The 21,069-nt window shown below is 43.8% G+C and overlaps 1 protein-coding gene across 6 annotated transcripts in view; it reads right to left on the bottom strand.

The window, feature by feature from the left end:
• Positions 1–12,113: 12,113 nt before the first annotated feature.
• The window catches only part of ANKS1B (ankyrin repeat and sterile alpha motif domain containing 1B), a 203,478-nt gene continuing 194,522 nt past the window's right edge, over positions 12,114–21,069 (bottom strand). For all 6 annotated transcript variants that reach the window (XM_040439672.1, XM_040439708.1, XM_040439698.1 and 3 more), the window contains 2 exons: positions 16,075–16,242; positions 12,114–13,291 (listed from right to left, as the gene is read on the bottom strand). In XM_040439672.1, the coding sequence (XP_040295606.1) occupies positions 13,184–13,291; positions 16,075–16,242 (276 nt within the window). In that variant the 3' untranslated portion in view covers positions 12,114–13,183. The remainder of the gene's footprint in view (positions 13,292–16,074; positions 16,243–21,069) is intronic.

Below are 21,069 nucleotides of genomic sequence, written 5' to 3'. Positions count from 1 at the left end.
CCAGATGTGCAGTATATTAGAGGGTTTTTCCACCCTAACCAAAAAGCTGTATTTCTGTCCTAAATATGACAGTCACTTATGCACGTGTAATCCCAGATGTGCAGTATATCAGAGGCTTTTTTCACCCCAGTAAGCCAAAGCCGTATTTATGGCCTAAATGTGACAGTCACTTATGCTTGTTTAATCCAAGATGTGCAGTATATTAGAGGGTTTTTTCACCCTAACCAAAAAGCTGTATTTCTGTCGTAAATGTGACAGTCACTTATGCTTGTCTAATCCCAGATGTGCAGTATATTAGAGGGTTTTTTCACCCTAACCAAAAAGCTGAATTTCTGTCCTAAATGTGACAGTCACTTATGCACGTGTAATCCCAGATGTGCACTATATTAGAGGCTTTTTTCACCCCAGTAACCAAAAAGCCGTATTTATGGCCTAAATGTGACAGTCACTTATGCTTGTCTAATCCCAGATGTGCAGTATATAAGAGGGTTTTTTTCACCCTAACCAAAAAGCTGTATTTCTGTCGTAAATGTGACAGTCACTTATGCTTGTCTAATCCCAGATGTGCAGTATATTAGAGAGTTTTTTCACCCTAACCAAAAAGCTGAATTTCTGTCCTAAATGTGACAGTCACTTATGCACGTGTAATCCAAGATGTGCAGTATATGAGAGGCTTTTTTCACCCCAGTATGCCAAAGCCGTATTTATGGCCTAAATGTGACAGTCACTTATGCACGTGTAATCCCAGATGTGCAGTATATCAGAGGCTTTTTTCACCCCAGTATGCCAAAGCCGTATTTATGGCCTAAATGTGACAGTCACTTATGCATGTGTAATCCCAGATGTGCAGTATATTAGAGGGTTTTTTCACCCTAACTAAAAAGCTGTATTTCTGTCCTAAATGTGACAGTCACTTATGCACGTGTAATCCCAGATGTGCAGTATATTAGAGGGTTTTTTCACCCTAACCAAAAAGCTGTATTTCTGTCCTAAATGTGACAGTCACTTATGCTTGTCTAATCCCAGATGTGCAGTATATCAGAGGCTTTTTTCACCCCAGTATGCCAAAGCTGTATTTCTGGACTTGCAGATAGCCTGTGCTGGTGCACTATCATTGCATAAAATGGCTGCCGATCTATTGACTAACTTAAGAAAAAAAAAGTTCATTTTCAGCAGTAGTTGGCTCAGGGCAGGCTTAAAAAAATTGTGCACTGCACCCACAAAACACTTTTGCTGTAGATGAGTACAAAAAAACAGTTCTTATTAAGATTTCTCCCTGATCTCTCCCTCACAGCAGCTGCAGCCTCTCCCTACACTAATCCGATGAGAACGACGGGCGGCGCTACGTGACTCCAGCTTAAATAGAGGCTGGGTCACATGCTACAGTTGGCCAATAACAGCCATGCCAATAGTAGGCATGGCTGTGATGGCCTTTTGGGGCAAGTAGTATGACGCTTGTTGATTGGCTGCTGTGCAACCTTTCAAAAAGCGCCATAAAAATCGCTGAACACCAAACCCGAACCCGAACTTTTACGTAAATGTTCGGGTTCGGGTGCCGAAAACCCTAAAGTTCGGTACGAACCCGAACTTTACAGTTCGGGTTCGCTCAACTCTACAGATGAGATTTAACACTGACAAATGTAAGGTTATGCACATGGGAAGGAATAATGCAAGTCACCAGTACATACTAAATGGTAAAACACTGGGTAACACTGACATGGAAAAGGACAATTTTTAGTGGACAGCAAACTGAGCTGTAGAAACCAGTGTCAGGCAGCTGTTGCCAAGGCCAATAAGATAATGGGTTGCATCAAAAGGGGCCTAGATGCCCGTGATGAGAACATAGTCCTACCACTTTACAAATCACTAGTCAGACCACACATGGAGTACTGTGTACATTTCTGGGCTCCTGTGAACAAGGCAGACGGGGCAGAGCTGGAGAGGGTTCAGAGCAGGGCAACTAAAGTAATAACTGGGATGGGTGGACTACAGTACCCTAAAAGATTATCAAAATTAGGGTTATTCAGTTTAGAAAAAAGACAACTAAGGGGTGATCTAATAACCATGTATAAATATATCAGGGGTCAGTACAGAGATCTCTCCCATGGTCTATTTATCCCCAGGACTGTGACGAGGGGACATCCTCTGCGTCTGGAGGAAAGAAGGTTTGTACACAAACATAGAAGAGGATTATTTAGGTGAGAGCAGTGAGACTATGGAACTCTCTGCCTGAGGAGGTGGTGATGGTGAATTCACTAAAAGAGTTCAAAAGGGGCCTGGATGTATTTCTGGAGTGTAATAATATTCTAAGTTATAGTTAATAAGATTTCTGGAGATGTCATTGATCGAGGGAGTTATTCTTATTGCCTGATAGGAGGCCCTGAAGACTGAGGGGGCCCAAAGGACCCTCTGCCACATAAGTTGTGTCAAGTGTCCACTGCAGCCAATGACTGGCCACAGCTGGGTCATGTGATACATAGAGAACACATTTACAGCTGTCGTCGGCTGCAGCAGCCAAGTGACCTGCATGAAACAGGATGTTGACACATGGAGACTAGAGCAAGGCAGCGGCAGTGGGCGACTGAAGGAACCAGAACCCAATGGTGGTTGCAGATTTGTATGCTTCCCTCCTCAAGTCCAGCAATATGGGGGACAGGGTCTGGCAGAAAGACCCTCCAAAGGTGATCAACCCATTTAAGGTAAAGCTGTCATATGAATTTTCTAAATTTCCTTCCCTTTCTTCAATGTTTCTCTTACCTTCTATTTCCTTCACCAAATTCATTTTTTTCAATTCCTAAAAGGGTTAGCCCACACATTTAATAAAATATGAATATCTGAAGTAGTGCCCACTATAGCAAATACAAAATAGCAAAATTCATGAGAGGTCATGAGATCAGAGATAAGAGCAATGTTAGCCATCATCTGACTCAGAAAGACTACAAATAGACTGAAATTTAACCCCTGTATCACAAAAACTGCTCAACTTTTTTTAATAAATAAAATCCAATAGCAAAAAATTTTTGGGGTTTGTTTTTTTTCAGAAATTTAGTACAATGCAATCCTTTAAAAAATGCACCTAAAGGTGTTCATAGCCTTTAAGAGGATAAGGGACAGTTCTTATCTAAAAAGCAAAGCTTTTTGTCACAAATACATTCCATTAGGTAACTCTGTGGTAATACAGACCGACAGGGGAATTACATGTGAGGTCACGGTGTGAGCAATAGGTAAGGCCGAGGTAAATATAGTTCTGGTTACTCATGGTTACATCGTCCCTGGGCAGGCTCGCATAAGTGATAAGGAGAACGGCACAAGAATTCTCTGGGGCACACTCTGGTGTAAGGGACACAGGCCAGATGGTGGTTCGAGGTGCCCTTGATGGTCTGTATTAATGTGCCTATGGCAAGGTCCCTTGTAGTCGTGATGCCAGTACCTTTTGTGGTGGTACAACCATTTACTGTAGTGTTAATTGAGGAACTGAAGACTGAGACGAGGATGGTGTAATTCAACTTACAACCTTTACTGAACGTTGCTCCTGGCAACAGTAACATCCAAGTATTAAACAGTCTCTATAAAAATGGACAGAGGTAAAGCTGCAACAGGTCCACTGCTGACAGGTGTGATGTCTGTCTCTCAAGATATTAAATTATATAGATTTTTATGCTTACTGGTAGAGGACTTCTAGGCTGGTCCTGGTTTCCTAGTGCAGGTTAGTGAGGCTGCCAGAGGCTGGTAAATCCTTCACTTTTGGCTCCTAAGGCGCTTATAGAGATGGCCGTAATCCTTTGCGGGTCTGCTTCTTTAGTATTTTCTGAGTTAATATACTGCTGAGTATGTGGCCCACTTCAACTCTGGGCTGAAGACTGGCTGAGAGCTCAAGACTGCACTTACTGCTAGACTGAACTGGATTTAACTAGCTAGGCCTGAGCTGGGCTATATATATGGGAGGTATTATCTCCCCCTAGTGGTAGGCTCAGTGTAATGCAATCTAATACATCTGTAGGCAGGGATTATACATAAAGATGCATTGCAGCATGAAACAAGTTATATAAGCAGGGCTCGAGTCCTGCGGGAACGTGTGGGAACGGCGTTCCTGCACTTTCTTCATAGCAGGAACGCCGTTCCCTTTCAGGGCCGCCTGTCTTTAACGCCGGGCAAAAGGACCAGGGAGTGGTGAAGGCTTTGTACTCACCGCTTCCTGGTCCTCTGTAGGTAATGCTTGAAGTTAAAATATAGCATCAGATTGGAGAAAACTCAGATCCGATGGTATATTTTAAATCCGAGGCGTTCCCATGGTGATGTTACAAGAAGAAGGAGCGCCGGGCGGCCACAGCGCAAGTAAGTATCCTGCTGACTAACTGACCATGGCTGCCATGGTAACCTATCGGAACTGCCGCTACCACCAATGACGGGGGGGAGGGCGCCCTGCCCACCAATGATTTTAATACTGGGGAGGGCGCACTGCCCACCAATGATTCTAATACTGGGGAGGGGGGCGCACTGCCCACCAATGATTTTTTTTTATACCGGAGGGGGGCCCACTGCCCACCAATGATTTTAATACAGAGGAGGTGGGGAGGGCGCAGTGCCCACCAATGATTTTAATATGGGGAGGGGGGGAGGGTGCACTGCCCAACAACCCAACAATGATTTTAATACCGGGGGGGCACTGCCCACCAATGATTTTAATACCGGGGAGGGGGGGCGCACTGCCCACCAATGATTTTAATACCGGGGGGGGGCGCACTGGGGGCTGATGGAGAGGCACTAGGGGCTGATGGAGAGGCACTGGGGGCTGATGGAGAGGGTACTGGGGGCTGGTGAGAGGCACTGGGGGCTGATGGAGATGCACTGGCTGGGGGCCTGGGGGCTGATGGAGAGGCACTGACTGGGGGGCCTGGGGGCTGATGGAGAGGCACTGGGGAGCCGCTGGTGAGAGGCACTGGGAGCTGATGGAGAGGCACTGGGGGCTGGTGAGAGACACTGGGGGCCGATAGAGAGGCACTGGGGGCTGGTGAGAGGCACTGGGGGCTGATTGAGAGGCACTGGGGGCTGATGGAGAGGCACTGGGGGCTGATGAAGAGGCACTGGGGGCTGGTGAGAGGCACTGGGGGCTGATGGAGAGGCACGGGGGGCTGGTGAGAGGCACTGGGAGCTGGTGAGAGGCACTGGGGGCTGATGAAGAGGCACTGGGGGCTGATGGAGAGGCACTGGGGGCTGGTGGGAGGCACTGGAGGCTGATGGAGAGGCTACTGGGGGCTGCTATGAGGCTACTGGGGGCTGCTCTGAGGCTACTGGGGGCTGATATATGGCTACTGGGGGTTGCTATAAGGCTACTGGGGGCTGCTATGAGGCTACTGGGGGCTGCTATGAGGCATGGGGCTCTTATCTGAGGTCTGATTGGGGGTCATTCATATTGGGGTCTGAGCTGAGGTGCGATCTGAGGTCTTATTGGGGTCTTATTAACATTGAGGATCTTATTGGGGCTGTTAGCTGAGGTCTGATTAACATTGGGGGTCTGATTGGTGGTCTGACCTGAGGTGTAATGAAAAATATATTTTTTCTGGAGCAGCTTGGAGAAAAAAGGTCTCACAGTCTCCCACACTCCTTCTGCCTGGCCAAGCCAGCCAGCACCCCTGAGGCCAAGCCAGCCAGCACCCCTGAGGCCAAGCCTGTCAGCACCCATGAGGCCAAGTCAGCCAGCACCCCTGAGGCCAAGCCTGTCAGCACCCCTGAGGCCAAGCCAGCCAGCACCCCTGAGTCCTCAGAACTGTAAGTAAATTATATATAAGGGGAGCTTATAATATAAAAGAGACGAATTATGTCTGAACAGACATATTGCACAAATTCCAGTTTTTGTTTACGTTTTATGTTGCACTGAATTTTATGAGAAATATATATATATATTTATTTTTTTTTATTTTTTTTTTGGGGGGGGGTCGGAGGGGGGCAGTGGATCTTGGGTGAGTTTCCAGACTTTTTTTCACAGGACTTGACCCCTGTATATAAGGCATACAAAGCAATACACGACAACTTTGCAGTACCCACGAGGGTAGTGGGACACTGCAACTCCATCCATCATTGTGAACAGTTACTCATTTTGGTCCTTTAGACTTTGCATCTCCTGTCACTACTAAGGGTTTGCCACTGGTTCTTCTGATGGCATAGGCACCCAATCCCACACTTGATGTCCAAACCTATAACAAAGAGAGATGCACACTCTGATGCTAGATTTCCTAGTTCATTTTTTTGAGCAGTGTTATTTGGGCAATGTATTGTATGATTGTATTATTTTGCAACTATAAGGTACACCATAAGGGTATGGCATCCACAATATAGGGGAACTCTCAACCTAAGGCCAACCTGATCTGATTACTCATCAATCTGAAGAGTCTGCCAATGATTTTACGTTGCCGCTGAGCCTCCTTACACATATACTTGTTGTAGATGTGAAACTGGCCAACTTTTGCTCTGAGTTACTAGAGGGTGCAGCATGCAAAGTATGGCATGGAAATTTTTTAAGCATTGGCAAACACCGTTTACAAGGTTGCACCCATTGACTTCATAAACCATCCAACAATTCATACTACTCCCCGACTTAATCTAATATCGCAGCTTTCTGTTGCCACACACAGTTAAAGTACATGAAGGGCTGCTTTCCAGCCTTGGCACCCTGGAGATTTGTAAGTTCCTCTGAGAGTACAAGTGGGCTCTGCATTCTAGGGAACCTTTTGGACGTTTCAGGAGACCTGGAAAGTGAGCTCTGTGGAACACCCTCCTTGAAATTTTGCCAGCTTATATTTAGTTGAAAAAATATATTTTTGCTTAGGATTTAGGACACATTCATATTTCAGGAACCTATGCTGCGGCAGAAGGAAAGCAAAATAATGAACAAATTAGTAAGTCTTTTTTTTTTAAATGATAAATATAAAGGCTTCTATAGCTTCAGAAAAACATGGCTGCTTTCCTTCAAAAACAACATGATACCCATCCATAGGTTTTGTCTGGTACTGCAGCTGAGCTCCATTGAAGGGAAGGGGTTGAGCAGCAATACCTAACACAACCTGTGGATAAGTGTGCTGATGTTCAAGTGTACAAGACCTTTAAATACATATTATGAAATAATAATCAATGGATGTGAAATTCTCCTCTATGAAATATAGTAATCATTCTTACAATTGAAATGAGCATCCCAGCAAGATTTTGGGTAAATCATTAAGAAAAGTTTAATGAATTAATTTGCCAGTTGCAGAATTGTTAGCTCATTAATTGAAATGAAGACGTCTATAACAAAGTGTAGCATTCACCAGATAAAAAAAAATACCCCCTCTCCCACCCCAACATCATCCCAAGCAGAAAATGTCAAGTTCCACTACAGTCGAATATGTCACTGGCGGTGCAGGAGACAATGCCTGGTCAAGTGATTAAATTTTCTTACTACTCATATAATGGTTTTTTTCTGTGAAAGGCAGGGCTTACAAGAAGCAATGTTCTATATGTTGATCATCTGTATGTGAGTCTACCCCCACAAAATATCACAGTACATTACATATTTAAATTTTTTTGCACTTAGAGAGCTCATCGGGCAAGAACTAAACACAAAAAGACTTTGTCTACAATGGCTACTCATGGAAAATTTGCATTCCCAAATGTTTCCATTTGCATAACCTCACGTGTTTCTTAGATGACTGTAAACTATACAACCATAGTGTACTTTTTCTATTAATGGTCATGGGGCCCCTTTAGTGTCTAAAACGGAAAGATTATTCTCAGTGCATAAGGACCACAGTTTTTTCTATATCAATGGCATCACCAATGAAAAACTCTTTCAGGGGTAGCCAACAGTTGTCTCAGGGGATCCAATGGAGAGACTGACAGCCTTTAAAGGGGTTTTCTGGTATTTTGATACTGATGACCTATCCTCAGAGGATGGGTCATCAGTATCAAAATCATGGAAAACCCCTTTAAATATCATCCAAGGATCCATAGGTCATATACTGTATCTTGGGGTACAGCTACATGACGTGTGTCTTGTGACTTCTTGTTGGAAAAAAGTTGCACAACTTTTTTTTGTAATGACAGTCAATGGTGTCACAATTCCGCAAGGAGTGACTGCGATGCGACAGTCACAAAAAAAATCCAACTTGATAACAAAAAATCATTACACAAAATGTTGCACGACATTACTGCAACATAAATGTCGCACAACACATGTCGCTGTGTAGCCTGACCCTTAGTCAAAGACAAATCAGTGTGTGCGTTCTACAAAGCTTTTCTTTGCAGACCCACTAATCCAGAGGTCCCCATCCTTTTCTAGATCACAGACACTTCAACCAAACTAGATATTAAGGGTTGACTGTTCCGGCAGAGAACAGCCTACCAGAATTTACCGGATCTGGCCAGATGGATACAGCTGGACCCCATTAACTATAATAGGATCTGGTGGGGATCGGGCCGCTTTTCAGTGAAAAGCTGGTTTAAGCCAGACAAAAAATGTTGCATGCAACAGTTTTTTTGTCCAGCTAAAAACTGGTACTTATGCCAGAAAGAAGCTGGATCCCCGCTGGATCCCATTATAGTCAGTGGGGTCTGACAGTGAGTGGCAGGATCTGGCCGGGCCGGATCTGGTGAACTCCGTTAGGGTCTATTCTGATGGAAAAGCATGCCATATCAGTTAAACAGAGGTGTGAAACTACCCTAAGGGTATATTCACACGTGGCAGATACACTCTGGATTTCCCAAAGTGGATTGAAGGCAAAAATACACAGCATTTTACAGTGGCAGTGACTTCTGTAAGAGTAACAGTCCCCAGAACAATTGGCATCAGCTAGCTGAAGTGCATGGCCAGATTTAGCCTGTAGTTTTTTACCATTTATATGGTTTTTATTATAGTGCCATCAATGCCATGTTTCAATAATACTATGACCTCCATGTTGCCACTAGAGCACATTAGTACTTAAAATTTTCCACCCTTCCACTAGCTGGGTACACACATGCAGGAGGTCTGCACGCCTCATGTGGCTCTTTACCACTAGTTGGGGAACACTGTACAAATATACTGTCCTACCTCATAAATGTAAAGTAATCATGGGAAGGTAGTGCACACGTGGATGTGCTGATTATGGCATGGTATGGCAATTTTGGTATATTCTTCTACTGTTGACTGGTATCCCTTCAGCATGCTCTGGAAACCTTGGTGGCAGGGCCGCTGATAGGCCAGTACAGCTGGCCCAGTTGTACCGGGCCCGGCTGGCAGGGGGGCCCGGGCTGCCGACTCCCGAGCCATTTTAATTTTTTTGCTGTCAGTGGGCTGGTTCCAGTAACAGCAGGCAGTGTGGGGGCGGCGCTCACTCACTGACGTCACACGCCTGCTCCTCCCACTAGGCGGCGCAGGCGCGTGACGTCAGTGAGTGAGCGCTGCCGCCCGCACTTGTTACTGGAGGCTGGAGGGTGGAGGGAGGAGGCAGGAGCTGAATGTAAGGTAGTATTTTAGTAAAGAGATGAGCGCTGTGCCTGTGCTAAAATTAAAGTTACTGTCTGCAGCCTGCACGGCTGCACCGATTTATTAATGTATACTACTGTGAGTGGCGGGGGGGGGATCTATATGGATGACGTCATGACGGCACTGTTATAGGGAGGGCGGGGGATCCGTGGATGGCACTGTTATGGGGGGGGGGGTCTGTCATGTGGATGACACTTATGGGGGGGGGCCGGGGGGTCTGTGGATGACACTTATGGGGGGGATCTGTGGATGGCACCATTATGGAGGGGGATCTGTGGATGACACTGTTATGGGGGGGATCTGTGGATGACACTGTTATGGGGGGATCTGTGGATGACTGTTATGGGGGGGATCTGTGGATGGCACTGTTGTGGAGGGTATCTGTGAATGGCACTGTTATGGAGGGGTATCTGTGGATGACACATAGCATAAGATGCTATATACGGTATGTGTCATCCACAGATCCCCCTCTATAACAGTGCCATCCACAGATCCCCCCATAACAGTGCCATCCACAGATCCCCCCATAACAGTGCCATCCACAGATCCCCTCCATAACAGTGCCATCCACAGATCCCCTCCATAACAGTGCCATCCACAGATCCCCTCCATAACAGTGCCATCCACAGATCCCCTCCATAACAGTGCCATCCACAGATCCCCTCCATAACAGTGCCATCCACAGATCCCCTCCATAAAAGTGCCATTCACAGATCCCCTCCATAACAGTGCCATTCACAGATCCCCTCCATAACAGCGCCATTCACAGACGACCCCCCAGCGCCATAAATATCACTTGTAGACAAATCTGCATGTTGTTTCAAGGCGGCGTCTGGGGAGGGGCCAAGGGCGGGGCCAGGGGTGTGGCTGAAGGAGGGATCAGGGGGTGGAGCTGAAGGGGGCCCCGTCATGTATGCTGTACGGGGCCCCATGATTTCTATCAGCGGCCCTGCTTGGTGGTGTTACTCCCTCTACAGTTCAACGGCTAGTAATCAGCACTATGGATCTTTACTGCAATATAGGGGAAGATGGCAACTTGGACATACACTGCGTGCAGAATTATTAGGCAAATGAGTATTTTGACCACATCATCCTCTTTATGCATGTTGTCTTACTCCAAGCTGTATAGGCTCGAAAGCCTACTACCAATTAAGCATATTAGGTGATGTGCATCTCTGTAATGAGAAGGGGTGTGGTCTAATGACATCAACACCCTATATTAGGTGTGCATAATTATTAGGCAACTTCCTTTCCTTTGGCAAAATGGGTCAAAAGAAGGACTTGACAGGCTCAGAAAAGTCAAAAATAGTGAGATATCTTGCAGAGGGATGCAGCACTCTTAAAATTGCAAAGCTTCTGAAGCGTGATTATCGAACAATCAAGCGTTTCATTCAAAATAGTCAACAGGGTCGCAAGAAGCGTGTGGAAAAACCAAGGCGCAAAATAACTGCCCATGAACTGAGAAAAGTCAAGCGTGCAGCTGCCAAGATGCCACTTGCCACCAGTTTGGCCATATTTCAGAGCTGCAACATCACTGGAGTGCCCAAAAGCACAAGGTGTGCAATACTCAGAGACATGGCCAAGGTAAGAAAGGCTGAAAGACGACCACCACTGAACAAGACACACAAGCTGAAACGTCAAGACTGGGCCAAGAAATATCTCAAGACTGATTTTTCTAAGGTTTTATGGACTGATGAAATGAGAGTGAGTCTTGATGGGCCAGATGGATGGGCCTGTGGCTGGATTGGTAAAGGGCAGAGAGCTCCAGTCCTACTCAGACGCCAGCAAGGTGGAGGTGGAGTACTGGTTTGGGCTGGTATCATCAAAGATGAGCTTGTGGGGCCTTTTCGGGTTGAGGATGGAGTCAAGCTCAACTCCCAGTCCTACTGCCAGTTTCTGGAAGACACCTTCTTCAAGCAGTGGTACAGGAAGAAGTCTGCATCCTTCAAGAAAAACATGATTTTCATGCAGGACAATGCTCCATCACACGCGTCCAAGTACTCCACAGCGTGGCTGGCAAGAAAGGGTATAAAAGAAGAAAATCTAATGACATGGCCTCCTTGTTCACCTGATCTGAACCCCATTGAGAACCTGTGGTCCATCATCAAATGTGAGATTTACAAGGAGGGAAAACAGTACACCTCTCTGAACAGTGTCTGGGAGGCTGTGGTTGCTGCTGCACGCAATGTTGATGGTGAACAGATCAAAACACTGACAGAATCCATGGATGGCAGGCTTTTGAGTGTCCTTGCAAAGAAAGGTGGCTATATTGGTCACTGATTTGTTTTTGTTTTGTTTTTGAATGTCAGAAATGTATATTTGTGAATGTTGAGATGTTATATTGGTTTCACTGGTAAAAATAAATAATTGAAATGGGTATATATTTGTTTTTTGTTAAGTTGCCTAATAATTATGCACAGTAATAGTCACCTGCACACACAGATATCCCCCTAAAATAGCTAAAACTAAAAACAAACTAAAAACTACTTCCAAAAATATTCAGCTTTGATATTAATGAGTTTTTTGGGTTCATTGAGAACATGGTTGTTGTTCAATAATAAAATTAATCCTCAAAAATACAACTTGCCTAATAATTCTGCACTCCCTGTAGTGCTCGAATGTGTGGGGAATCGGGACGTCTATTTCTCTTTAAATTTCTAAGGCCTGTCAGAAAAAATACAGTATGGTATATCATTCAAGAGGAGAAATGCAAATTCTTTACCATTTTTTATTTCATAACTAAAGCTACCTAACAAAATGCCTCTCTTCCTCTACTGTATTAATTAGAGCCATTAAAAGTTGACTTAAAAATGCAAAGATGAATCTATTACACCATTGGTTACTTGTCCTTTGCTGTATTAATCTGAAAGTATGCAAACACTCGGTATATGCTGTATAAACATACATTCACTCAGTATTAGTAGCAAACATGTATACAAACATCCATATATAATAGTAAAACAATGTTCTAATGCATTTAGAAAGGAATAGATTATAGCTATAAAAAATCATGAAATCCAGAATCTTTTTGTGTCATTTTACTGACAATTTTATATTCTTTATGGATACAGTAATAGAATTTTTTTTTTACAATTTAGTAACAAGGCTTCAACTTTAATAGCCTATAAAATATTATACAAAGTACTCTTTACATTGAAGCAAAGCCAGTTCCTTCATAAATCTTGAATACTATTTCTGTAATGAAATCACATATAATAATTGGATATAAAGATGCACTTGTGCATATAAAGTACTCAATTTCTTGGCAGCTCTTAAAGTTCCATATTTATCTTATTATTATTGATATTTATTGTAATAGGTCAATATAATTGTTTGTTGTTCAATTACAGCTTCAAGAGGGTGTTGATTATATCACTGCCACAAATCAACTGCATAATGAAACAATTAGAACTAATTTTACATGAAGATTTCTCTTTCCTGATAAAATCCAGAGTTAAAACAAAAAGAAACACTGTGATAGAGATTACAAGAAAAAATCATCAAAAATAGAGGATTCATTTTCTTGGCAGTATTGTATTGTTAGTGAAAAGAATCATCCCTTGTTGCTGTACAGTCTGTGTCAACAACTGTTTCTTCTGTAGTAAAGAGGCGACCGAGGCTTGAGTGATGGACTCATGGAGGAGAGTGTACGAAGGCACACCAAGTAGATGGGACGAGTCAATATTAGAATATTGTGGTTTCATACTTGGTGCTAATTCCCCTTTTTGTTTCTTGCCCTGGTTCAACGATCCAAGGCAGATTGGCAAGAGTCTTTTGATCAGGCTGATCTATCTGTTGGAAAGAACAGAATGTAGGATGAAGACAGTTTTTATACGAGGATAAAGGAATTTACTTGCATCAGACCCCATTTAATCTAAAAATTGAGAAAAAAATAAGGTTTTTACCTCATTGTTCATCTCAGCACCAACTAAGGAGTAGGGCTTAGATTAATGTTTCACAATAATAGTTCCATAAAATCCTGATGATACTTGGAACCTGATCAGAGGTTCCTTAGAAGATGGCAGCAACAAGAGCTGTCACATTTACAGTATTGATAACATAATTTCAGATACTTAGCATGAGGGCAGACAAATCTCATAAACTGATTACAGGATGCTTTACTCACCCTCTACATGACATTTCTTAAAGGGGTTGTCTGCCTTTTTCTTACTGATGACCTATCCTTCTGATCGGGAGGGGGGTCCGATCATCTGTTTGAGAAGGTAGTGGCGCTCGCAGTAACACAGCGGCCTTCTCCCTGCTTCCCCCAGGCAAGTGATGTCACGACTATGTAAAGTAGCCTGGGTGTAGCTCAGCCCCATTGAGGTGAATGAGGCTGAGCTTCCCCCAGGCCACATGACATAGTCATGACGTCACTGGCCTTTGGGAAGAAGCGATAAGGCCTTGGCCCTAGTGCGAGGACCACTGTCTTCTCAAACAGCTGATTGGTAGGGGTCCCGGATGTCAGACCCCTGCCAATCAGATGCTGATGACCTATCTAAAGGATAGATTAGAAAAAGGCAGACAACCCTTTTAAATGGCATCTGTCAGCAGTTTTGTACCTATGACACTGGCTGATCTGTTACATGTGCACTTGGCAGCTGAAGGCATCTGTGTTGGTCCCATGTTCATATGTGCCTGCATTCCTGAGAAAAATTATGTTCAATATATGAAAATAAGCCTCTAGGTGCAACAGGAGCATAGCCATTACACCTAGAGGCTCTGTTCTCACTGCAACTGCTGCGCCCTCTTTTCTTTGATTAACAGGGCCAGGCATAATGATGTTTTCACTGCCTGAAACAATGTGGACACATATAAACATAAGACCAACACAGATGCTTTCAGCTGCCAAGTGCACAAGGAACAGGTCAGCCAGTTTTATAGGCACAAATCTGCTGACAGATGCCCTTTAACTGTGAAAATGAGAGCATGAAATCCCTAAGAACAGTGGGCCAGATTTATCATTACTCTGACAGCTCACTCCACTTTCACATATGGCTAAAGTCAGTTTTAGCTAAGGGCTCTTTCACACTTGCGTTATTGTCTTCCGGCATAGAGTTTCGTCGTCGGGGCTCTATGCCGGAAGAATCCTGATCAGGATTATCCTAATGCATTCTGAATGGAGAGAAATCCGTTCAGGATGCATCAGGATGTCTTCAGTTCCGGAACGGAACGTTTGTTGGCCGGAGAAAATACCGCAGCATGCTGCGCTTTTTGCTCCGGCCAAAAATCCGGAACACTTGCCGCAAGGCCGGATCCGGAATTAATGCCCATTGGAAGGCATTGATCCGGATCCAACCTTAAGCTAAACGTCGTTTCGGCGCATTGCCGGAGCCGACATTTAGCTTTTTCAGAGTGGTTACCATGGCTGCCGGGACGCTAAAGTCCTGGCAGCCATGGTAAAGTGTAGCGGGGAGCGGGGGAGCAGCATACTTACCGTCCGTGCGGCTCCCCGGGCGCTCCAGAGTGACATCAGGGCGCCCCAAGCGCATGGATCACGTGATCGCATGGATCACGTCATCCATGCGCATGGGGCGCTCTGACGTCATTCTGGAGCGCCCCGGGAGCCGCACGGACTGTAAGTATACCGCTCCCCTCTCCTACTATGGCAACCAGGACTTTAATAGCGTCCTGGGTGCCATAGTAACACTGAAAGCATTTGGAAGACGGTTCCGTCTTCAAATGCTTTCAGTACACTTGCGTTTTTCCGGATCCGGCGGGCACCTCCGGCAACGGAAGTGCATGCCGGATCCCAACAACGCAAGTGTGAAAGAGGCCTTAGCCAGATTTATGATTGGCCCTTTAAGACTGTCATAAATGTGGTTTGACGGTAGCAGTTTATCCGTCAGTAAGTAGCTTTACAAAAGTCTTTACGAAAAGTCGTATGTTCTTGTAAAAAGTCGCATAAGATAAGCATGGTCCGCACTGGAGTGATTTTGCACATTTTTTTGCGACTTTTTTGCGACTTTTTAAATGGTCGCAATAGTAAATCTGTCTAGAGATTCATTAACATAAGAAAACACGCCCACTTTCAGAAAACTGGCGAGCATAGTGCAGAGCCAATAAAAGTCGCAAATTTTTGCGCAGTTTAAGCAATTGCGCAAAAATTTGCAACTTTTTCACTCCATTATTCTGACTTGAGCTAAAGATAAATTTGGCCCAGTAACTTTACTTCAGAGGTTCCATTATGGTAATAAAATTGGAAATCGTCGGCTTAAAGAGGTGGTGTTTAGTGTACCTAGTTTTCTTGCAAGGTCTAATCTAGTCTGTAAAGCAGAATCAAAAAGGATCTGTCTCCTGACACATATAAAAGCCTTTTGATAATGGACAGAACAAGATAAAAGAAGAAGGTGATATCAAGGTAAGAATGTTTGGGTTTTTTTTACATTAAATTTTGAATAAATATGTCATATTATGTTCTATAGTGTTGAAACCCACAAGGACAAAGCAGAGTGTATAACTTCTGCAATAACAATCGAAAATTCTTGGATTGACATACATAGCCAGCACTACTAGCCAACTTTACTTAAATTCAGCTCTAACTTTTACAGTTCTTCATGCATCCAGATACTTACTGTTGCCTTTCGAATGCTGACTCTAGGTTTTGGGATGGGTTTGGAGGGCTTGCTGTCAAAACTCTCTGGAAGCGTTGAAGAATGTCCACCTTTCCTGGCCTGTAGTGCCAACTGATATGCAACTTCAAATGCCTGTCCTAGTGTCAAGATGATCTCATATGCTAAATTCTAAGGAGAGAAAAAAATACAAACTATGGTATATATAAAGAGAAACAACAAAATAAATAATTTTCCTTCACAAAAAATGTGATATCCTAACTAGGGATGAGCGAATTTCATATTTTGAAATTCAAGTTCGGGTTGTGGTATAATCTGAATTGCTTTATGGATTCCGTTACCATAACGCAATTCCATGACGGAATGCATAATGGAATGCCTTTAGAGGCATTCCATTTTTCATTCCGTCATGATAGAAGTCTATGGCCTGCATAACTGATCCGTCCCGTTTCCGTTATGCAGGAGAGGACTCCAGCATAACGTAAACCAGACGGATCCGTTATGCAGGCCATAGGCTTCTATTATGACGGAATGAATAACGGAATGCCTCTAGAGGCATTCCGTTATGCATTCCGTCATGGAATTGCATTATGGTCTGTGGTAATGGAATCCATTACACAATTAAATACCGCAACACAAACCCGAACTCGAATTTAAAAATATGAAATTCGCTCATCCCTAATACTAACCCCAAAATAGAAAAATAATTCATGGGCTAAAATGCTACTAGGTTTATGTGCATAGTCTGCATAACTTTCCATACAAGGTCCAGGCTCCTAAAACGAGGTTTGTCTGTAGTAATGAAGACTATGATCGTGTTATGAGAGCCTCATTGGTCTTAGAAGCTCATGGTTCATGGGACCACTGATCCACTGCAGGACGTGCATTTAGTACCTGATATGAGGAGTATAAACTATGCTATGTGAGTATCTAATATATAAAGCTGAGTGTATGTATGTGTGTATGTCCGCTAAAGGAATCCGCACATTTACAATCACAAAATTTGGCACACATGTACATCAGGTGTCCGGGAAGGTTTTAGACTGAGTCTCAGCTCTCTAGCACCTACCGTTGCTGAGATATTTCCAAAAAATGCATTAGCCAATAGAAGCCTGGTCACATGACCCTTATGAGCCAATTGAAGCTCGCAGGCCTTTAGTCCCCACATACACACAGTTTTACACCAGGCTTCCATAACAACCCAACCATTTTTCTTCACTGCTGTAGGTCAGCTTTAAAGGTGCAGGGCGCTGTGGATGACACTGTTAAGGGAGCGGAGTGCTGTGGAGATCACAGTTAATGGGGCAGGTAGGGTGGCCATTCAGGCCACACTCAAAAGACGGACTTACAAACCCCACCCCCAGGTCCTGCTAACCCCGCCCCAACCCTGTTAGGCCACGCCCCTTCCCACTCTGCAGGGGATTGAAAAAATGAAGGTAAAAATCAACTTCTGCCAGTTGCAGGGGTGGGAGGGAGGGTGACTTTTTCCGTGCAGCTCACGCTCAGACAGCACAGTGCTGCTGTCTGAGAGTGAGCTGTTCAAAAGGACATCTCCATGTCCGTCCAGGCCCTACACCGTACGGAGGACAGGGAGTCTGAAAGCTGGACTGTCCAGCCTAAAACCGGGCATCTGGACACCCTAGGGGCAGGCGGCTGCTGTGGAGGTCACAGTTAAGGGGACGGTCTGCTATGGAGGTCAGTGTTAAGGGGCAGATTGCTGTAGAGGCCACTGTTAAGGGGATGGGGTGTTGTGGAAATCACTGTTAAGGAGATGGGGTACTGTGGAGGTCACTAATAAAGAAGCGGCCGCTGTGGAGGTCACTGTTAAAGGGACAGGCTGCTGTGGAGGTCACTGTTAAGGGGGTGGGATGCTGTGGAGGTTACTGTTAAGGGGGTGGGATGCTGTGGAGGTCACTGATAAACGGGCGGGCGCTGTGGAGGTCACAGTTAGGGGGATGGTCCGCTATGGAGGTCAGTGTTAAGGGGCTGAGTGCTGTAGAGGTCACTGTTAAGGGGGCGGGGTATTGTGGAGGTCATATTTCAAGGGAACAGAGCTCTGTGGAGGTCATTGTTAAGGGGCGGGTTATTATGGAAATCACTGTGAACGAGACAGGGTACTGTGGAGGTTACTAATAAAGGGGCGGCCGCTGTGGAGGTCACTGTTAAAGGGGAGGGCACTGTGGATGTTACTGTTAAGAGGGCAGGCCGCTGTGGAGGTCACTGTTAAAGGGGCAGGGTACTGTAGATGTCATTGTTATAGGGGATACTGTCGATATCTTTTAACGACACACACAAACATTAAATGAAATAGATTAAATATACCCGAGCAAAGCAGGGTGCTTCTGCTAGTATTAAATATAATAGAGCAGGTGATATAGACCTTCTCTAGTTTCTAAATGCAGCATTCATACAAGCAAGCTTAAATATTTGCTTGGTGGATTTGACCACAGGGAAACCAAGCTATCTACATTGCTACTCTGAGGCTGGTCCAGTGTGAAAGGAGATGATATTTCTGCCAGGTACACCTCCATACAAGGCTATGAGTGTGAAAGAACTAAGAGCTAAGAACTCTACCCAAGCACCCTTGACCCTCTTTCTCACAATTAATGGGAGTCCCATTGATCAGACATATTAATCCTTTCCGGGACAATGAAGTAGACGTATCTGAAGTTCTACACAAACCATCTTCACCCACTGCCCTTAAAGAAGACAGCACTCCAACTCCAGTGAAAAAAGATGGTGCTTACATTTCAATCTTGCTCCTTTCTCAAGTAATGGGACATTAAACATTTACACAATTAAACAATAAAATAAATCCACAAAATTATTAGTGTCAAAATACATACAGCTAATATATCCAGATGTGAAGTGATTAAAATGTATCAATGTGATATAGCATAGTCAATTGTGGGAATATGTGTAACAACTTCTAATATAAAATTCAGTACATCTGTAAATATTAATTAAAAATATTAATCAGTTTGTACTGTGTACAGTGAAATGTGCCAAAAAACACCCCTGTTGGAGGAGGCATTTGTCAATGTGTCCCACCACCACCCATGTACTGGTTAGCTGGTGATGTATAGATGATGTCATCCTCATCTGGTTGGGCTCTGTCAAAGAGGTGAATGACAATAACTGAAATCAATTGATCCAATAGTTAAATTTAGATTTATACAATCTACATAATTCGTTTAGTTCTTGGTTATCCGTGTCTATGGACAGGGTGACAAACTGAAGACAGATCTTTTTGTTAAAAACTCAGACTAAAATAATCTACTCAAATCTACTCATCCAAGATGAATATATGGTCTCTTTCTTACAGTCAGCTGCTGATATTTAGAAATATAGCATACAATGAGGATACAGATAATATTAGAGTAGATGAGTTGTATGCAGGCTCAGACTGGTCCACAGGGGTACAGGTGAATCCCTAGTCTCCCACCTACTGCACAAGTGGCACATAACACAGTAAACTTACTGCACTACATACATATATTCAATGTACAGCACCTCAACCAGCCTATGTTCATATAAAAAAAACTTGACAGATTATTTAAGAAACTCCCCAGTTTATTATTATAGACACAATAAGGTAGCTGAGATTACTTCTAGGTACAGAGGCAGGCCAGCCTCCTTTTCCAAGTTATGACTAAGGACTAAGTGTCTGAAACGCGTTAACTGGTGTTGGAGTGTGAGGTTTGATCCACATGCTGTAATTTTGCTACCACAAATAAAGAGACAAGCGACACAACAATTACTTTGCAATGCTGGAACTTCATTTATTGTTTTGCTACCAAAGGACTCTTTAACCTGTTCCGTGCACCAGGGAATCTACAAAAGGTGAGCTGGAATTTTACAATGGTCCTTTTCCAAGGACCTTCCTTCTCAAAGTCACTGCCGGGGCCCCTATAATCAATCATCTTTTAGTGTCTTACTGGTGCCTGCTGCTGTGTGAGCTGCTGGTGCCTGCTGCTGTGTGCCTGTATCCATATGGTGGGCCCCCACAATAAATTTTACCAGTAGGCCCTAGGCATCCCAGTCCAACACTGGTTGTGTGTTAAGTCTGGAATTAGAAGCTATCCAACAGAGTTGTGCATCAACATCAAGAGAAGGTTAGAGTTCTGCACCGTGAGAGGCTTCTTACTAAACAGCCGACATGCAGCACTAAAACAAGTGAACAAATAATCAATTTTATGTCTACTTTTACAGATCATAATGATCAGGTGGAAAAAATGATCCTCAAACATTGGCCAACACTATGAAGTAAATTAAGATAGGTATCAGAGGTCAGAGAACAGCTCAAAATTTGATTCAGATTCAATTCGGACCAAATTGAAAGTGCTTCATTGGTCTGAAAACCTATGTATGACACAAGGTCTACTAGAATTCATATTTTTTCTCTCTGGTTTCTCACTATATTTAAATTTTTGAATTGTTTCTATTTTTATGTCCACCTCCATTCTCTATTCCCTTCTTCTTTCTCTCTTTGTGTCTCTCTCTCTCTCTCCAAAATTCATCAGATTCGAATCATGAAAAATTCTGTAGCGGACTCAACTTGAATTCTTACAAAATTTGTGTGGAATCTGATTTGTGTCGAATCGATTCACTCATCTCTAATAGGTACCCAAATTTAATAACTCCCATAACCACCACTTTTGTCCCATCAACAGTCTTACAACTTGAAGAATAAATTAGATAAGGTTGATTTTGGGCCTACCAAAGGCCTAACCCGTGCCTTTTTGCTTCCTAAGAAGATGGGACTATTTGCCAATGCCATGTGTGAATTGCTTTCTATTGATGAAGGGTTTTGTACACCCAATCACTGGGAATAAGTTTAAAGGGAACCTGTCATCAGAATTGACCTATAGAACTATTTACATGTTGTACATGTTCCCATCAATCAGAAACTGGTTTTGTTCAGTGCATTTATGTTAAAAATAATTTTTGAAAATTAACCTGATCTCATTAACTGGTAGCTCCTGGAGTCATTGGGGT

This window comes from Bufo bufo, chromosome 1, assembly GCF_905171765.1.
Source record: "Bufo bufo chromosome 1, aBufBuf1.1, whole genome shotgun sequence".
NCBI classification, from domain to species: domain Eukaryota; kingdom Metazoa; phylum Chordata; class Amphibia; order Anura; family Bufonidae; genus Bufo; species Bufo bufo.
The sequence above is the reverse complement of the archived record's forward strand: the minus strand, read 5'-3'. Positions and strand labels throughout refer to the sequence as shown.